This window comes from Ictidomys tridecemlineatus, chromosome 12 (genome assembly GCF_052094955.1).
Source record: "Ictidomys tridecemlineatus isolate mIctTri1 chromosome 12, mIctTri1.hap1, whole genome shotgun sequence".
Classification (NCBI taxonomy): domain Eukaryota; kingdom Metazoa; phylum Chordata; class Mammalia; order Rodentia; family Sciuridae; genus Ictidomys; species Ictidomys tridecemlineatus.
This window is the reverse complement of record NC_135488.1, coordinates 38,201,011-38,216,157: the sequence shown is the minus strand read 5'-3', so window position 1 is coordinate 38,216,157 and position 15,147 is coordinate 38,201,011. Positions and strand designations below refer to the sequence as shown.

At 33.7% G+C, this 15,147-nt stretch overlaps 1 protein-coding gene across 7 annotated transcripts in view; it reads left to right on the top strand.

The window, feature by feature from the left end:
* The window catches only part of Tsga10 (testis specific 10), a 291,349-nt gene that overhangs the window by 12,716 nt on the left and 263,486 nt on the right, over nt 1–15,147 (top strand). For 4 of the 7 annotated variants that reach the window (XM_078028528.1, XM_078028530.1, XM_040270782.2 and 1 more), the window contains 4 exons: nt 6,796–7,011; nt 12,636–12,701; nt 14,018–14,185; nt 14,541–14,696. In XM_078028528.1, coding sequence (XP_077884654.1) covers nt 6,796–7,011; nt 12,636–12,701; nt 14,018–14,185; nt 14,541–14,696 — 606 coding nt within the window. Of the gene's footprint in view, nt 1–6,021; nt 6,157–6,795; nt 7,012–12,635; nt 12,702–14,017; nt 14,186–14,540; nt 14,697–15,147 lie in introns of those variants that run through there. The other 3 variants (XM_078028531.1, XM_078028529.1, XM_078028532.1) reach the window with 3 other exon arrangements.

The window sequence follows — 15,147 nt, the reverse complement described above, 5'->3', positions numbered from 1 at the left end:
ACTCCTTGAAATATATCCAAAGTTTAAAATCAGCATACTACAGTGGTATAGCCACATCAATGTTTATAGCATCACAATTTCACAATAGCCAAGCTAGGGAGCCAACCTATATGCCTTTCAACAGATGAATGGATAAAAGATAATTTGGTGTATATACAGTCAATGGAGGGTTATTCAGATATAAAGAAGGATGAAATTATGTCATTTGCCCATATATGGATGGAACTAGAGACTATCATACCAAGTGAAATAAGCCAGTCTGAGAAGGAAATGAGGAAAACTATCCCATTTACAATAACCTCAAAAAAAAATAAGATATTTGGGAATTAACAAAAGAGGTGAAAGATCTCTACAATGAAAACTACAGAATCCTAAAGCAAGAAATCAAAAAAGACTTGAGAAGATGGAAAGATCTACCTTGCTCTTGGATAGGCAAAATTAATATTATCAAAATGACCATACTACCAAAAGCACTATACAGATTTAATGCAATTCCAATAAAAATCCCACTGGCATTCCTCATAGAAATAGAACAAGCAATCATGAAATTCATCTGGAAAAATAAAAGACTCAGAATAACTAAAGTAATCCTTAACATGAAGAGTGAAGCAGGTGGCATCACTATACCAGACCTTAAACTATACTACAGAGCAATAGTATCAAAAACAGCATGGTATTGGCACCAAAACAGACTGGTAGACCAAAGGTACAGAATAGAGGACACAGAGGACCCACAAAACTACAATTATCTTGTATTAGACAAAGGTGCCAAAAACATACATTGGAGAAAAGATAGCTTCTTCAACAAATGGTGGTAGGAAAACTGGAAATCCATATGCAACAAAATGAAATTAAACCCCTATCTCTCACCATGCACAAAACTCAACTCAAAGTGGATCAAGGACCTAGGAATTAAACCAGAGACTCTCCGTCTAATAGAAGAAAAAGTAGGCCCTAATCTTCATCTATTGCGCAAGAGTTAAAACCAAGAATCAATAATTGGGATACAATCAAACTAAAGTTTCTTCTCAGCAAAAGAAACAATCTGTGAGGTGAGCAGAGAGCCTATATCCTGGGAGCAAATTTTTACCCCTCACACATCTAACAGATAGAGCACTAATAGAGCACTAATCTCTAGGGTATATAAAGAACTCAAAAAGCTAAGTACCAAAAAAAAAAAAAAAAAAGAAAAAACAAACAAACAAACAAATAACAAATGGGCCAACAACCTGAACAGACACTTCTCAGAAGAGGATATACAATCAGTCAACAAATATATGAAAAATGTTCATCATCACTAGCAATTGGAGAAATGCAAATCAAAACTACTGTAAGATATCATCTCACTCCAGTCCAGAATGGCAGCTGTTATGAAGACAAACAACAATAAGTGTTGGCAAGGATATGGGGAAAAGATACACTCACACATTGCTGGTGGGACTGCCAATTAGTGCAGTCAATATGGAAAGCAGTATGGAGGTTTCTTGGAAATCTGGGAATGGAACAACCATTTGACCCATTTATCCTTCTCCTCGTCTATACCCAAGGGACAGCATACTATAGGGACACAGCCACATCAATGTTTAGAGCAGCACAATTCACAATAGCTAAACTGGAGCCAACCTAGATGCCCTTCAGTGGATGAATGGATAAAAAAAAATTGTGGTATATATACACAATGGAATATTACTCAGCAATAAAAGAGAATAAAATCATGGCATTTGCAGATAAATGGATGCAGTGGGAGAAGATAATGCTAAGTGAAGTTAGCCAATCCCCCCCAAAACAAATGCCAAATGTTTTCTCTGATATAAGGAGGCTGACTTATAGTGGGGTAGGGAGGGGGAGCATGGGAAGAATAGATGAATTCTAGATAGGGAAGAGGGATTGGGAGTGGGCAGGGGACTAGCAAGGATGGTGGAATGTGATAGACATCATTATCCAAAGTACATGTATGAAGACACTAAGTGGTGTCAACATACTTTATATACAACCAGAGATATGAAAAATTGGTCTGTATATGTTTAATAAGAATTGTAATGCATTCTGCAGTCATTTATTTTTTAAAAAAATCAATAAAAAATAAAAAATTTAAACAAGTAAACACTTGTGTCCTGAATACTACAGAGCACCAATGAAAGCAATCAAGGTCTAAACAAATGGAGAGACATGTTCATGGATTGGAAGCATCAGTGTAGTAAACAATTTCAGTTCTTTCCAAATTGATATGTAGGTTTAATATAATTACCATCCAAATTTCCACTAAAACACTTTTGAAGAAGATTAAACTCGAGTCACTCTTCCTAATTTCAGTATTTATAATGTAGCTACAATAATCAAGGCAGTGTTGAGAGATCATAGATAAATGATACAGAATAGAGAATCAGGATGATTTTTAAAAAACATGCAGACTGAGGTCAATGGAAGAAATAGTCTTTGCAACAAGTGATGCTAGAGCAACTGGATATCTCTGAGAAAAAGTAAACTTCTACCTAAATCGCATACCTTATGCAAAAATCAATGCAGCAATCAGTGCAGCTAGGATAGGAGAAATTCATACATTCCTGTTGGGAATATGAAATGGTACAAAGATTCTGGAAAATTGTTTGGGACTGTTTTTAATAAGATGAGACATATAGTTACCAAGTAACCCAGTGATTTTACTTCTGAGCAGAGAAGTGAAAACTTACTATTCAAAACCTATATGGACGAGGCGTGGTGGTGCATTCCTGTAATCCCAGCTGCTCTGCAGGCTGTAGTAAGGGGATCATGAGTTCAGAGCCAGCCTCAGCAAAAGCAAGGTGCTAAGCAAGTCACTGAGACCCTTTCTATAAATAAAATACAAGATAGAGCTGGGGATGTGGCTCAGTGGTTGAATGTCCCTGAGTTCATTCCTCAGTACCAAAAACAAAACAAAACAACATCAAGAACAAAACTATATGTAGTTGTTCACAGCAGCTTTATTTGTTCTAGCCCCAATCAGGAAAAAACCAGTTTTCTTTTAGCAGTCCTTGGTTAAACTGTGGTGATCCATACTATGGGATTACTTAACTATAAACAAAAACAAACTATTGATTCACAATAGTGAAATGATTGTTGGGCTTTGTGTTGAGTAAAAAAATTACATACTCAGCCTGTATGATTTTACATAACATTCTTAAAATGATGAAGTTACATGGATTACTGGTTGCCAAGAGTTAAAGATGAGGAGGAAAAAGATGTAAATATAAAGAGGTGGCAGAAGGGGGATCCTGCAGTGATGGAATAGCTCTGTATCTGGAGTAATTTATACATGTGGGAAATGGGGTAGAACAATTTGAACATACTGTGTCAATGTCAAATCTTTGGGTTTAATTTAACTGTAATTGGATTGCAGTTATTGGGGAAAACTGGATGAAGGGCAGAAGAGACTTCTCTGTATTACTTCTCCAACTTTCCTATGAATCTTTATTTAATTCAAAAATAAGATTTTTATTTTGGTTTTTGAGACAATCTTACTTTGTTGCTGAGGCTGGTTTTGCACTCCTTTGCTTAAGCTATCCATCTACTTCAGCCTTCCACAATTTTGGGACCGTAGGTATACACTACCACATACAGCTTTAAAAAAAAATTTGTATAAAAACTACTGTTGAGTTTATGTAGTCTTTCAGAAATTTTATTTGAACTTTCATAACAACCCTGCAAATTGCAGGGATCCTGTCCATTTAACAGATGAAGCTGAAGAGGCTCCCATTTATTTTTCTCTGAAGTCAGATGCATCCCTGAGGTTCATTAAAATATGGTAAATTGCTCAAGGTTACATGAGTGAAAACAGAGAATTTCATTCTTAATTGCCAAAGTCCACATCCTTCCTACTTCTGTATGCTGCCTCTTCTGAAGTGCTTGTGTCTTGAAAGGGCCTCACGCATGCTAGACAAGTACTCTACCACCGAACTACACCTCCAGCCTTCATTTGTTTATTGATAATTTATTTGTTTTATTTACTCATTTAACAATCATTTAAGTATTATGTTTGAAACACATAATGTATGATACAGAAATGAATGATAGAATCCTTTATGTTGCTTAGAATTTAGTGGAAGGGACAGGGAAATAAATGATTTTGATACATCTTATAAAATACTGAGATAAAGCTGAATGAGAGGCTTCATTGGAGCATCTTTGGAAAAGGAGAAGCATTTAACCTCTGCTGGTGTAGTAGGAGGTTAACCATATATTTTGCATATCCTTCTTGCTGAGAAATGTAGCATAGTTGACAGCACAAAGAGAAAATTCATGTAGATAGATAAATTGAAATTTGTTTACCCCACATCCTATAGTTTGTGAAAAAATAACAAAAACTGATGATGAAAATAGTGGAGATAATATAGATAGGAGAAAATAATGAAACAGTAAAAGCTTGAATTGAGAACTATGAATAGACTTCTGCACATGGATTCTGTACAAATTTTGCTTCAGGTGAGCTATAGATTTGGCTTTGAAGTACTGTGAGGCAAAGACAAACAAGGAAATAGTAGTTAAATAGTCCATAGATATTAGGGACTCCAAAAGAGGAATATATTTTCCTGAAATTGAGGACTAAGTAGAGTTTTTCCCTGAGAATTCTCCTAAAGAGTATTCTGTGATATATAGTGGGTAACATTTCAGTTACTTCCCTAAAATATATTTTACAGTGAGTTCAGTGAGATTATTTCTTATAGTGTATCTGGAGTTTCACTGTATATACGTTGGAGATGTTGGGAAGTTTGAGCTGGACAGGTGAGTAGGGCTGGGGTTTTAAATGGCATTTTTGTTTTGCTCTCAGTGTGATTAGTCATCATAAGGTTACAGTAGTGACTCCAAAATTGTGTTTTCAAAGAATTTTTATTATATGGTAGCAGGCCATAAGAGAAGAGAATAGGTGGCTCAGGCTCAGGCCAGCTGTGATAAGAGTTTGAACTAAGTAAACAGAGCCTTTTTTCTTTATTTTCCCTTCTTATTTAGAAATTCTTAAATTTTTTTTTGTTTCACATTTTTGATAATTTAGACTCTTTACCTCAAAATCTCATAAATTAGTGTGCCTTACAAAATGCCAAAGCAAGGATTGGAGTAAAAGAATGACTTTTTATGCTTCTTGGTGTGTATTAGTGGGGTGAAATAGTTGATACTAGGATATATCATTAAAAATAATTCATGACCTGGAGGATATTCTTGATATATAGTGACAAATTGCAAAGTTTACATTTTTAAAGTAAACTTTGTTGTTTAGGATCTGAAAGAAGATCTCTCTCTACTTATTTGAGAAGGTTAAGGTCAGGGCAAGACTAATGTTAGAATTAAGAGATTGGAGATTTAACAATGTTAGATACTCCTCAAAGACAGACTATTTCTTCTGATTTGTTTGTTTTTGTGTTTTTACATCTTCTACAGGACACCAACTCTGTGTCTTGAAAATAGTAGGTGCTCAATAATTGACTGTTAAAGAGCTGGGTGTAGTGGCACATGCCTATAATTCCATCTACTTGGGAGGCTGAGGCAGGAGGATCACAAGTTCGAGATGAGCCTGGCAACTTAGCAAGAAAGATCCTGTCTCAAAATAAAAATATAAAAAGGCGGGCATGGGGGCTGGGGTTGTGGCTCAGCAAGAGAGTGCTCGCCTAGTACGTGCGAGGCCCTGGGTTCGATCCTCAGCACCAAATAAAAATAAATAAATAAAATAAAGATATTGTGTACAACTAAAAAATAAACATTAAAAAAAAAAAAGGTAGGCATGTAGTTCAGTGGTAGGATGCTTGACTAAGCATGGGAGAGTCCCTAGATTCAATCGGCAGTACCTCAGGGGAAAAAAATTGTTAAATATGTAAGGGTTTGTGCCACTATTTTGTCTCATAGATGTTTCTGTTATTGTACTTAACATATTTCCTTCAGTAAACAAAAATTCTGAGGGAAGGCATCTAATCTATTTTAGTATTTGTGGAATAGATGGCATAATTTCTGATATAATTGTTCAGTGGGTCTAATATGTTTTTTTTTCCTTTAAAGGCATTTGGATACCTTCGTGATAGAAAAGCCCCTTTTCTTCACCGTTGATGGTTTGATAGTGGGCTGGGAAGGAAAGCTGTGGTCCTCCATAGTAGTCAGCAAACACTTGATTGATTTGGTATTTAGCTTAGTCAAGTAAGTTACTATGTTCAAAAGGACTTTTCTAAGAAGTTAACATATTTTGATAACAGTAACTAGAAATTTAATTCCAAAGAACTCTTAATGATATTTATTTACATTAGTTTTAAGACTGTGGTTTCTTTATTATACGTTTAAATAATTGGCTCTTTTTTTGAGTGGTTTGTTAAACATGAATCCTGTTCAAGTCCTTTCTTTAATGAACTGGAAGTTATCTTAAAAGACATAGGTTAGGGCTGGGAATGTAGGTCAGTGGTAGGCATGCACAAGGCCCTGGATTCTAGCCCTAGGACTGTAAAAATAGTAAATAAATACAAAGATAAGAAAAAGATATAGCTTACATTTTAAAAAAAATTTGGTCTGAAGATGTGACTGTTAAAACCCTTGCCTAGCATGCATGAGGTCCCTGGGTTTGATCTCCAGCATTACAATAAATAAATGGCTAAAATTTTTTAAATTTTCACTCAATACTTTTTTCAAGTAGGTAATATATTTGTATGATACAAAGAGTTATACAGTTAAATCTCTTTACCCAGGAAGCAAATCTCCCTTTCTGATTACACTCACCTAGTTTCTATCCTCAGAAGGAAGCTAAATAAAATTTTAATGTGATTATTCTCTTTCTAATTATAACAGATTGAAGACCTCAAACAGACAAATCATGGCTTGGAAGAATGCGTTAGGAAACTCTTGCATAGTAAGGAAGTGGTAAGCAGTCAAGTAAACGATTTAACCAACCACAATGAGCATCTTTGTAAAGAATTGATTAAAATTGACCAACTAGCAGAGCAACTAGAAAAAGAGAAAAATTTAGTGGTGGATACTGCCGATAAGGAACTTGAAGGAGCAAAGGTACTACTAGATTTTCCACGGTTGGGGTCTTAATTCTATTTTAGACATGTAATTATTAAATATAATGGAAAAAATGACATTCTCATATTAACTGGAGGCTTTTTAGATTTGACGTTATATTTAAATATCTATACAAAGGACTAAATTATGTTTCTCACATTTTATTTAAAAATTTTTGCTCAAGAAGTTTTCTAAGTAATATGTAGTCATTATAACAATTTCAAAACAACAGGAACAGGATGTTGGAAATAGACTGTTGCTCTCCCTCCCCAATCCTTTTCTCTGCAGAAAAATCCACAAAGAGGTAGATCTATTTATTTACATCTGTTCATTTTCATGTACATTTATTTCATATTTAATGAAGGGATTTTACCCAGATTTAAATTTCTCTGCAATTAAACTTACTAATTCATTCTTTGATGACTTCTGAGTTGTGGCTTTGGTTTAGGGAATTCCCGTCATCCCAAGAACTACAAAAAAGTTCTCTAAAGTTTTAATCCTTTTTATGGTCTTTTAAAAAATTTAGTGTTTCTTGAATTTCATTTGGTTCTAGTAAACTGTATTGGTTTTGTCTTTCCCCAGTGATATGAAGTACCATTTTTTTAAACAGTTTTTTTAATATTTACTTTTAGTTATAGTTTATTTTACTTTATGTAGTGCTGAGGATCGAACCTAGCGTCTCACACGTGCTAGACGAGCGCTCTGCCTCTGAGCCACAACCCCAGCCCTAAAGTACCAGTTTTTTTTAAAAAAATTTTAGTTGTAGATGGACACAATACCTTTATTTTATTTTTATATTTGTATGTAGTGTTGAGAAACAGTGCCTTACATGTGTTAGGCAAATGCTCTACCATTGAGCTACAAGCCCAGCCCTAAAGTCATTTTAAATAGTACATCCTATGTCTGTGGATGTATTTCTGGACTATGTGGCCTCTTTGATTAATTTTCCTTTTCTGTGCCAGTACCATATAATTTTAGTTATGGTAGCTTTATGGCATTTTGTTAAACATTATATTTCTCAATTGAATTTTAGTACTCTGCCATAAAATTTAGAAACCAGGGATTTAAGCATAATTATAAAATGAATACAGTTTCATTTCTCTTGCTGCCTAATTGCTTAGATGCAAGACACAACCTATTGAACTTTTAAATGATAAATGTGATATTGTGCTTATCTGGATTTTATTTATCACCAAATTTGTAAATTGTGTATGTAATGACATAATTGTTAATATATGTTGTTCCTTAATATCATTTTAACATACCAAGAGTCTGTAGCATATAATGAAGCATATAATTTATAAATGATCAGACTGAACATATTAATATAGTGTTAGTTGCTATAGTAATTTGAAATATATAAACCTGGTTGATGAACTCTAGGCTTGTGAGTTTTTGTGCAGTAATCTTTCTTTCCTAGACTGTGTAAAAGATAAGACTAAATCAATGAAAAGTCTAATAGTGGGCTATTTAAATACTAAAAGTTTATTACTTTAATGTAAGGACACACTCACCTCTGTCAGAGTCTTGCCTGAAGAAGTCCTAGAAGGACTACTTAAAAGAGTAGAAAAGAATGGTTTGTCTTCAACTTGTAAATAATTTACCTTCTAATGGATGCTACTAACATATTTGAAGGACATTTAAAAGTAGTTTGTATATTTTAGCATTTCTCAATAATAAGCCTTTAGTTTGCCTGTTACTTTATTTAATAATAGTTATCCTTCATTCACAGTTTAATGGTAAATTTGAGTTCAGTCTTTCTATAATTATAAAAATTACCAAATTGAGGTTTTATTGTTTTCCTTCTTTAAATTAAAAATAAACTGCACTATTTCCAAAACTGAGGGAAGCCTAGATTGGCTGAATTCCCACAATGAGAGTGCCCTTTTTAGAAGTCATTAGTTTAAAGGGTTATTTAGGGTCAGTATTCTTCAGAGAGGGCAAGAACTGTGTTAGGCTGAATTCTCTGCTTTCAAAAGGAAAAACATCTAAAATATAAGAAATATGGAAAACATCTAAAATATAAGAGCTAGGATTTCCTTAAAATATTAAATTCATGAATGGAAATTTTGCCTGGCCCAGACAAGAGTATTTCTGGAATGTTGGATGCGTTTGAGAATTGGAAAGCTATCTGAACTTTCAAGGAAGATCTGGGCAGCAGTTTTGGAGATAGTATTGTTGATGCAGGGAAGATGTAGGAAATTTTAATAGAGAACAAAATGGAAAGAGATGCTTTGAATTGGTAGAATGCCCTGAATTGAGGAACCCTCCAGCCTCAGTAAATCAGTGTCGCAGATAGAATGGGGAATAGGAGATGCATGCCCGACATTGGGAATATGAATATCAAGTGTGTTGTCACCATTCCCACATCATTGGGTGTGCTATTTAGGTGTATAATCACTGGACATAGATTCCTTGCATAATATGTGGACAGAACTTGAAACGAAAATTTTTAATTTGTTGACAAAGAGTGTTTGGGTTCCTATAGCATTGGAGATTTTGCTATAAGTACTAGGAAGTAGGGTCTGAGGCTAAAGCTGCTGTTAGTTTGTCTGGAATTGAGATAGTATTAAATTTATTTACTGGGAGGAGTTTACTTTTAGTCATATTTTTAAAGGTCAACAGAGTTAACATGTTTTGAGTATTATATTAGTTATTGCTCTGTAACAAATTATTCCTAAACCTTAATGGTTTCAAACAGCAAACATTTATATTTTAGGTTCCATGAACCAGGAATTCAAGAGTGGCTTACCTGAGTGGTTCTGGTTCACAGTTTCTCAGGAAATTGACAAGACAATGGCAGGATGCGGTCTTGGCTTGACTATTCTTGGAGAATTAGCTTCTAAGATGGCTTATTTAGATGGTTATTGGCTGTTGGCAGGAGGCCTCTGATTGTTGCTAAGTGAACAGCTCCCTAGGGTTGCCTGACATGTTCTGTATGGCAGTTGCCCACCCGTTCCCTAGCCAGTGATCCAAGAGAGATAGTGCCACATCTAGTGTGGTGTGCTGACTCCAACTTTTGCTAGTATACTATGTAATTTATTCATTAGTGTTTTTTTTTTTTTTTTTTGAGTTGTTTATCCCAGCTAGAATGTTGCCCCAAGGTAGGGATCTTCACTTTTTTTTTTTTTAATGTTAAGTGCCTAGAACAGATACATGAGTGCTTATTGTATATTTTTTTGAGTGACACAGTTACTATCTGACATATATTTTGACTGTACTCTTTTTCTTTCTTTCATTTTAGCCCTGGGGATTGAATCCAGCAGCACTTTACCACTGAACTATATCCCCAGCCCTTTTTATTTTTTATTTTGACATAGGGCCTTGATAAGTTGCCCAGGCTAACCTTGAAGGGATTCTTTTGTCTTAGCCTTCCAAGTAGCTGGGGTTACAGTCATGTGTCACTGTGCTCAGCTTGTTTTTTTCTTTTTGGCTAGAGTATAAACTCCACAAGGGCAGAGATTTTTGTTTGTTTTATTCAGTACATATCACAGTATCATGCATTTAGTAGACAATAATTGAATAATTGTCAAACAAGTAAAATCACTGGATTATCATTTTTTCATTTGGGCCAGTTATAATTTTATTTTTCAGAGTAGAGTCAACATTTTTAATCATTATAATACAAGTATGGGCTTGGACTGTGGCTCAGCAGTACAGTGCTTACCTAGGATGGGTGATGCCTTGGGTAGCACTGCAAAAACAAAAATGACATGTTTTTTATAAGAATTTAAGTCCACATACAAAAGTATAATGAAGATAAAGCATCTGCTCTAGTCACACCTTGTTAGGCATAGATATAATCTGTTTTCTTTTGTTTCTATGTTATTGGTTATATCTTATCCTGTCTTATCTATGTTTAGGATGTATGTGTATAAATTTATTTTTTATGGAAAAATGTCCTATTAGATATTCTGTTTTGTTGATTTTTTTAATACTTAATTTAGAATGGGAATTTTTACACATTATTTTTACTAGACTCATGTCTTTTTATTGTCTATGTAGTAATATAAATTAAAACATTAGAAATTATCCATTCAAAACTATTCATAAGCTTATCCAAACTCTAAGTTCCAAAAAATAGGATCTCTTAATATTTCATAAATTTAAATCTGACTGCCAGACTTCCAGAAATTTTAGAAGAGAACTTTTCTTTGATATAAAGAGGCTGATTCATAGTGAGATAGGGAGAAGGGAGCATGGGAAGAACAAACCAACTCTAGATAGGGCAGAGGGTGGGAGGGGAAGAGAGAGGGGGCATAGGGTTATTAATGATGGTGGAATGTGATGATCCTTATTATCCAAAGTACAGGTATGAAGACACAAATTGGTGTGAATACACTGTGTATACAACCAGATATATGAAAAATTGTGCTCTATATGTGTAATAAATATTATAATGCATTCTGCTGTCATATATAAATAATAAAATAAAGTGGAAATGCTTAAAAAATTTAATGAAGAGGGCTGGGGTTGTGGCTCAGTGATAGCATACTTGCCTGGTATGAGTGAGGCACTGGGTTCATTCTCAGCACTGCACATAAATAAATAAAATAAAGGTCCATCAAAAAATGATTAGAGAGCAATAGTTTCAGAAAATTGAAATCTAAAATATAGGGAGTATGTGAGTGAGCTTTTTGTTGTTCACAATATACTTGAGAAAATAAATTTAAAAGGAGGAATTGTTAATTTTGGCTTAAAGTTTCAGAGATTTCATTCCATGGTTATTTGACCTGTTGCTTTTGGACCTATTGTGAGGTAGCATATTCATGGCAGAAGTTCGTGGCAGAGGAAAACTGCTCATCTCATGACAACCAGGAAGCGAAAAGAGAGAGGAAAGGGCCAGGATCCTTACATATACTTCAGCAGCATGCCCCAGTGACCCCACTTCCCTGCACCAGGCCTTAACTCCTGAAATTCCCACCACCACATCCCAATAGCACCATTAGCTGGGGAATAAGCCTTCAACACATGAGTCTTTGAGGAAATTTAAGGTCCAAATCATAAGAGCAGGCAAGATTAGGACACATGGGGAAGTTGATGAATTGAAAAATATGTTCATTAAACCAATAGGCTAACTTTCAGCAGAAAGCCTTATTGCCTTACATAAAAACTTGGTCATTCTCCTTTACAAACATATAGTGTAGACATATGCTACATATATGACTATAGGTGGCAGTGCTTTAAGACTTGGTAGGTTCAGTGTCGCAGGAGCGATACAAAATCTATTAAGTGGATTGAATTGAACTAAGCTATTTAAAGTAGTTTTGAGGAAAAGGCAGACTCTTCTAAATGGTATAATTTGAGGAAACTTTTTTCCTAATCATTCTTTATAGACTTCTTATTCAGAATTATAACTAGTAATAACATTTTGTTCTAGTTCATAGGGAGTAATTTGGTAAAATATAACTCATTATTTTATATAAAACATTAGGTGATTTAAAGGAACTCTTTGTTTCATTCTAGGTTCTTTTACCATTAAAGGTTGGTAAATACAGGGGTGGGTTACCTTTTTTAAAAAAAATATTCACTGTTTTTAAGTGAATTCCTGTTTTTGTTTTTGATGCTCTTCCTAATTGAATCAGCTTAAGTATCTTTAACATGAATTATTTCTAATTTTACAGATTGAACTCATTTGCCAGCAAAATAATATAATAGTATTAGAAGATACAATAAAAAGGCTTAGATCTGTAAGTACACTTTTTGAAAATATATGTAAGGAATCATTTTATCCAGTTAAGTAACCTACAAAAATAATTGTATATATATATCATACCTTTTGTAAGCAATAAGAATTTTATTTTTCAAAAGTCAGCACCCCAGGCTGGGGTTGTGGCTCAACCATAGAGCATTCACCTAGCATGTGTGAGGCACTGGGTTTGATCCTTAGCACCACATAAAAATAAATACATAAAATTAAGGTATTGTGTCCAACTACAACTAAAACAAATATTTAAAAAAAAAAATCGGCACCTGCTACTGGGCCACAGCAGTATCTCCATCTGAAAGAGCGATGCTTTTCATTGCTCCATTTCATCACTGCTTTCTTTCTTAAAACAACTTTTGGTTGGTTTTTACTAATGACTTTACTATTTTTAAATGTTAAATAATGGCACTGAAAATTTTAATTTTTAAAATATAAGATGAAAATATTAAATTTTTTTATTGCCTTTGGTATTATTTTTAAACCATAAATTGTTTTATTTCTTTTATTTTTTTTTAGTACTGGGAATTGAACCCAGGGGCACTCAACCACTGAGCCACATCCCCAGCCCTGTTTTGTATTTTATTTAGAGACAGGGTCTCACTGAGTTGCTTAGCGCCTTGCTTTTGTTGAGGCTGTCTTTGAATTCTTGATCCTCTTGCCTGGGATTAAGGCGTGCGCCTGGCCATAAATTGTTATGTTTGATTTATATGATAACATGAAATGAAAATTGCTCTGTTTAAATATTTTAATCTTATCCTTTAAAACATTTTAAAAACTTTATAAAATGTTTGTAACTTTTTCCCAAGAAAGTATTGATAAAAAAAGGTAAAAATATTGTAAATGTTTCTAAATGTATTAAAGTAAATCAGAATTCATGGAAGTGCATTTGAAAGTATGTAATATTCAGCTTCCACTCAGTTTATTCATTCAATGCACAATTATTGAAACTGACCAATGTGTTAAGAGTAGCATGTAAAGTTTTTTTTAGAAGCAAATTCATTTTATTTCTAAGACTTATATTAGGTTTTGGATATTCTTGGTATTTCTGCCTTTTTTGTTACCATTTTTTCTTCAAAATTAGGAGTATTTTTTTAGTCAAATAAAAATATAGCACATCCAGTAATGGTGAAAAAGAAAACTATCTAATTGCATTTTTAAACCTATTGATGAATAGTTTTTTAAATGTCCAGTTTTTAAAATATCAAATTTAATATTTTTAAGGATCTATTTGTTTTCCTTTAGAAAAGTATGCTATAGTTTAGCTTTAAATAATTACCTAATTTTTTCCTCCTTGGCAAGATAATTTTAGAGACTGAAAAAGCACAAAATAAATCTCCTTCTAGACTTGATTCCTTTGTAAAGACTTTAGAAGCAGACAGAGATTACTACAAAAGTGAAGCTCAGAATTTGAGAAAAATGCTCAGAAGTAGATCTAAAAGTCCAAGACGCCTGTCTCCATCTTCTCGGGTAAGTTGGAAACTTATAAATATTTTGAAGTTTGTTGCTCAAACACTGACTGTTATTCTTTGATTTACCTAATCTGGGAATACTTTGTTTTGATTTGGCATGAATTTTTGTATCACAAAAATTGGGGAAAAAAGGTGTCTTTGAAGGCAGAGTGGACAACAATATTGGTTTTTTATTTATTGGTGGTTAGGAGGTAATTAGACAAATTTGGAGCAATTTGGGATGAAACTGTTGTAAAAGGGAGGTGACTTTTGTTATTTATTCTTCACTATTTCATTGAATTAGAGATTGTGTTTGTATAATAGAGATTAGTACCGTATGTGAAAGAAGAACTTCACATTCTGTATAATTGTAGGGTGCAAACTGTGATGTAGAGCTTTTGAAGACAACAAGAGATCGTGAAGAACTTAAATGCATGCTGGAAAAATATGAGCGTCATTTGGCAGAAATTCAGGGTAATGTCAAGGTTCTTACATCTGAGAGAGACAAGACCTTCCTTCTTTATGAACAGGTAAACTTATTTATAAATAAGCAAATTTTATAAGTAACAACATGTGCTTTTAGAGGTATATAATTTTTTAAGTTCTATGAAGTTCTTAAACCTATCAGTCAAATTAATTTAACCAATATTTGGGAATTATGTTTATTCTTAAGATATTCCTAATGAACGGTAACATATTTCTAGTTTTATATGAGTACTCACATATACTTATACCCTCTAAAAGATTATACACATGTGTAAAAATAGTCTGATTTTTGGACTAAGAAATGAGGCTAGGGGTTGGGATATAGCTCAGAGATAAAAAACTTGCCTAGTATGCATGAGGCCTGAGTGTTGAATCCCAAGCACCATAAAAATTAAAAAAAAATAAAAGAAAGAAAAGAAAATGAGGAAAATGTATAATGATAGGATTTGGTGAGTTCAAGGTAAAAAGATCAGGATTTGAGTGTTAAATACTAAC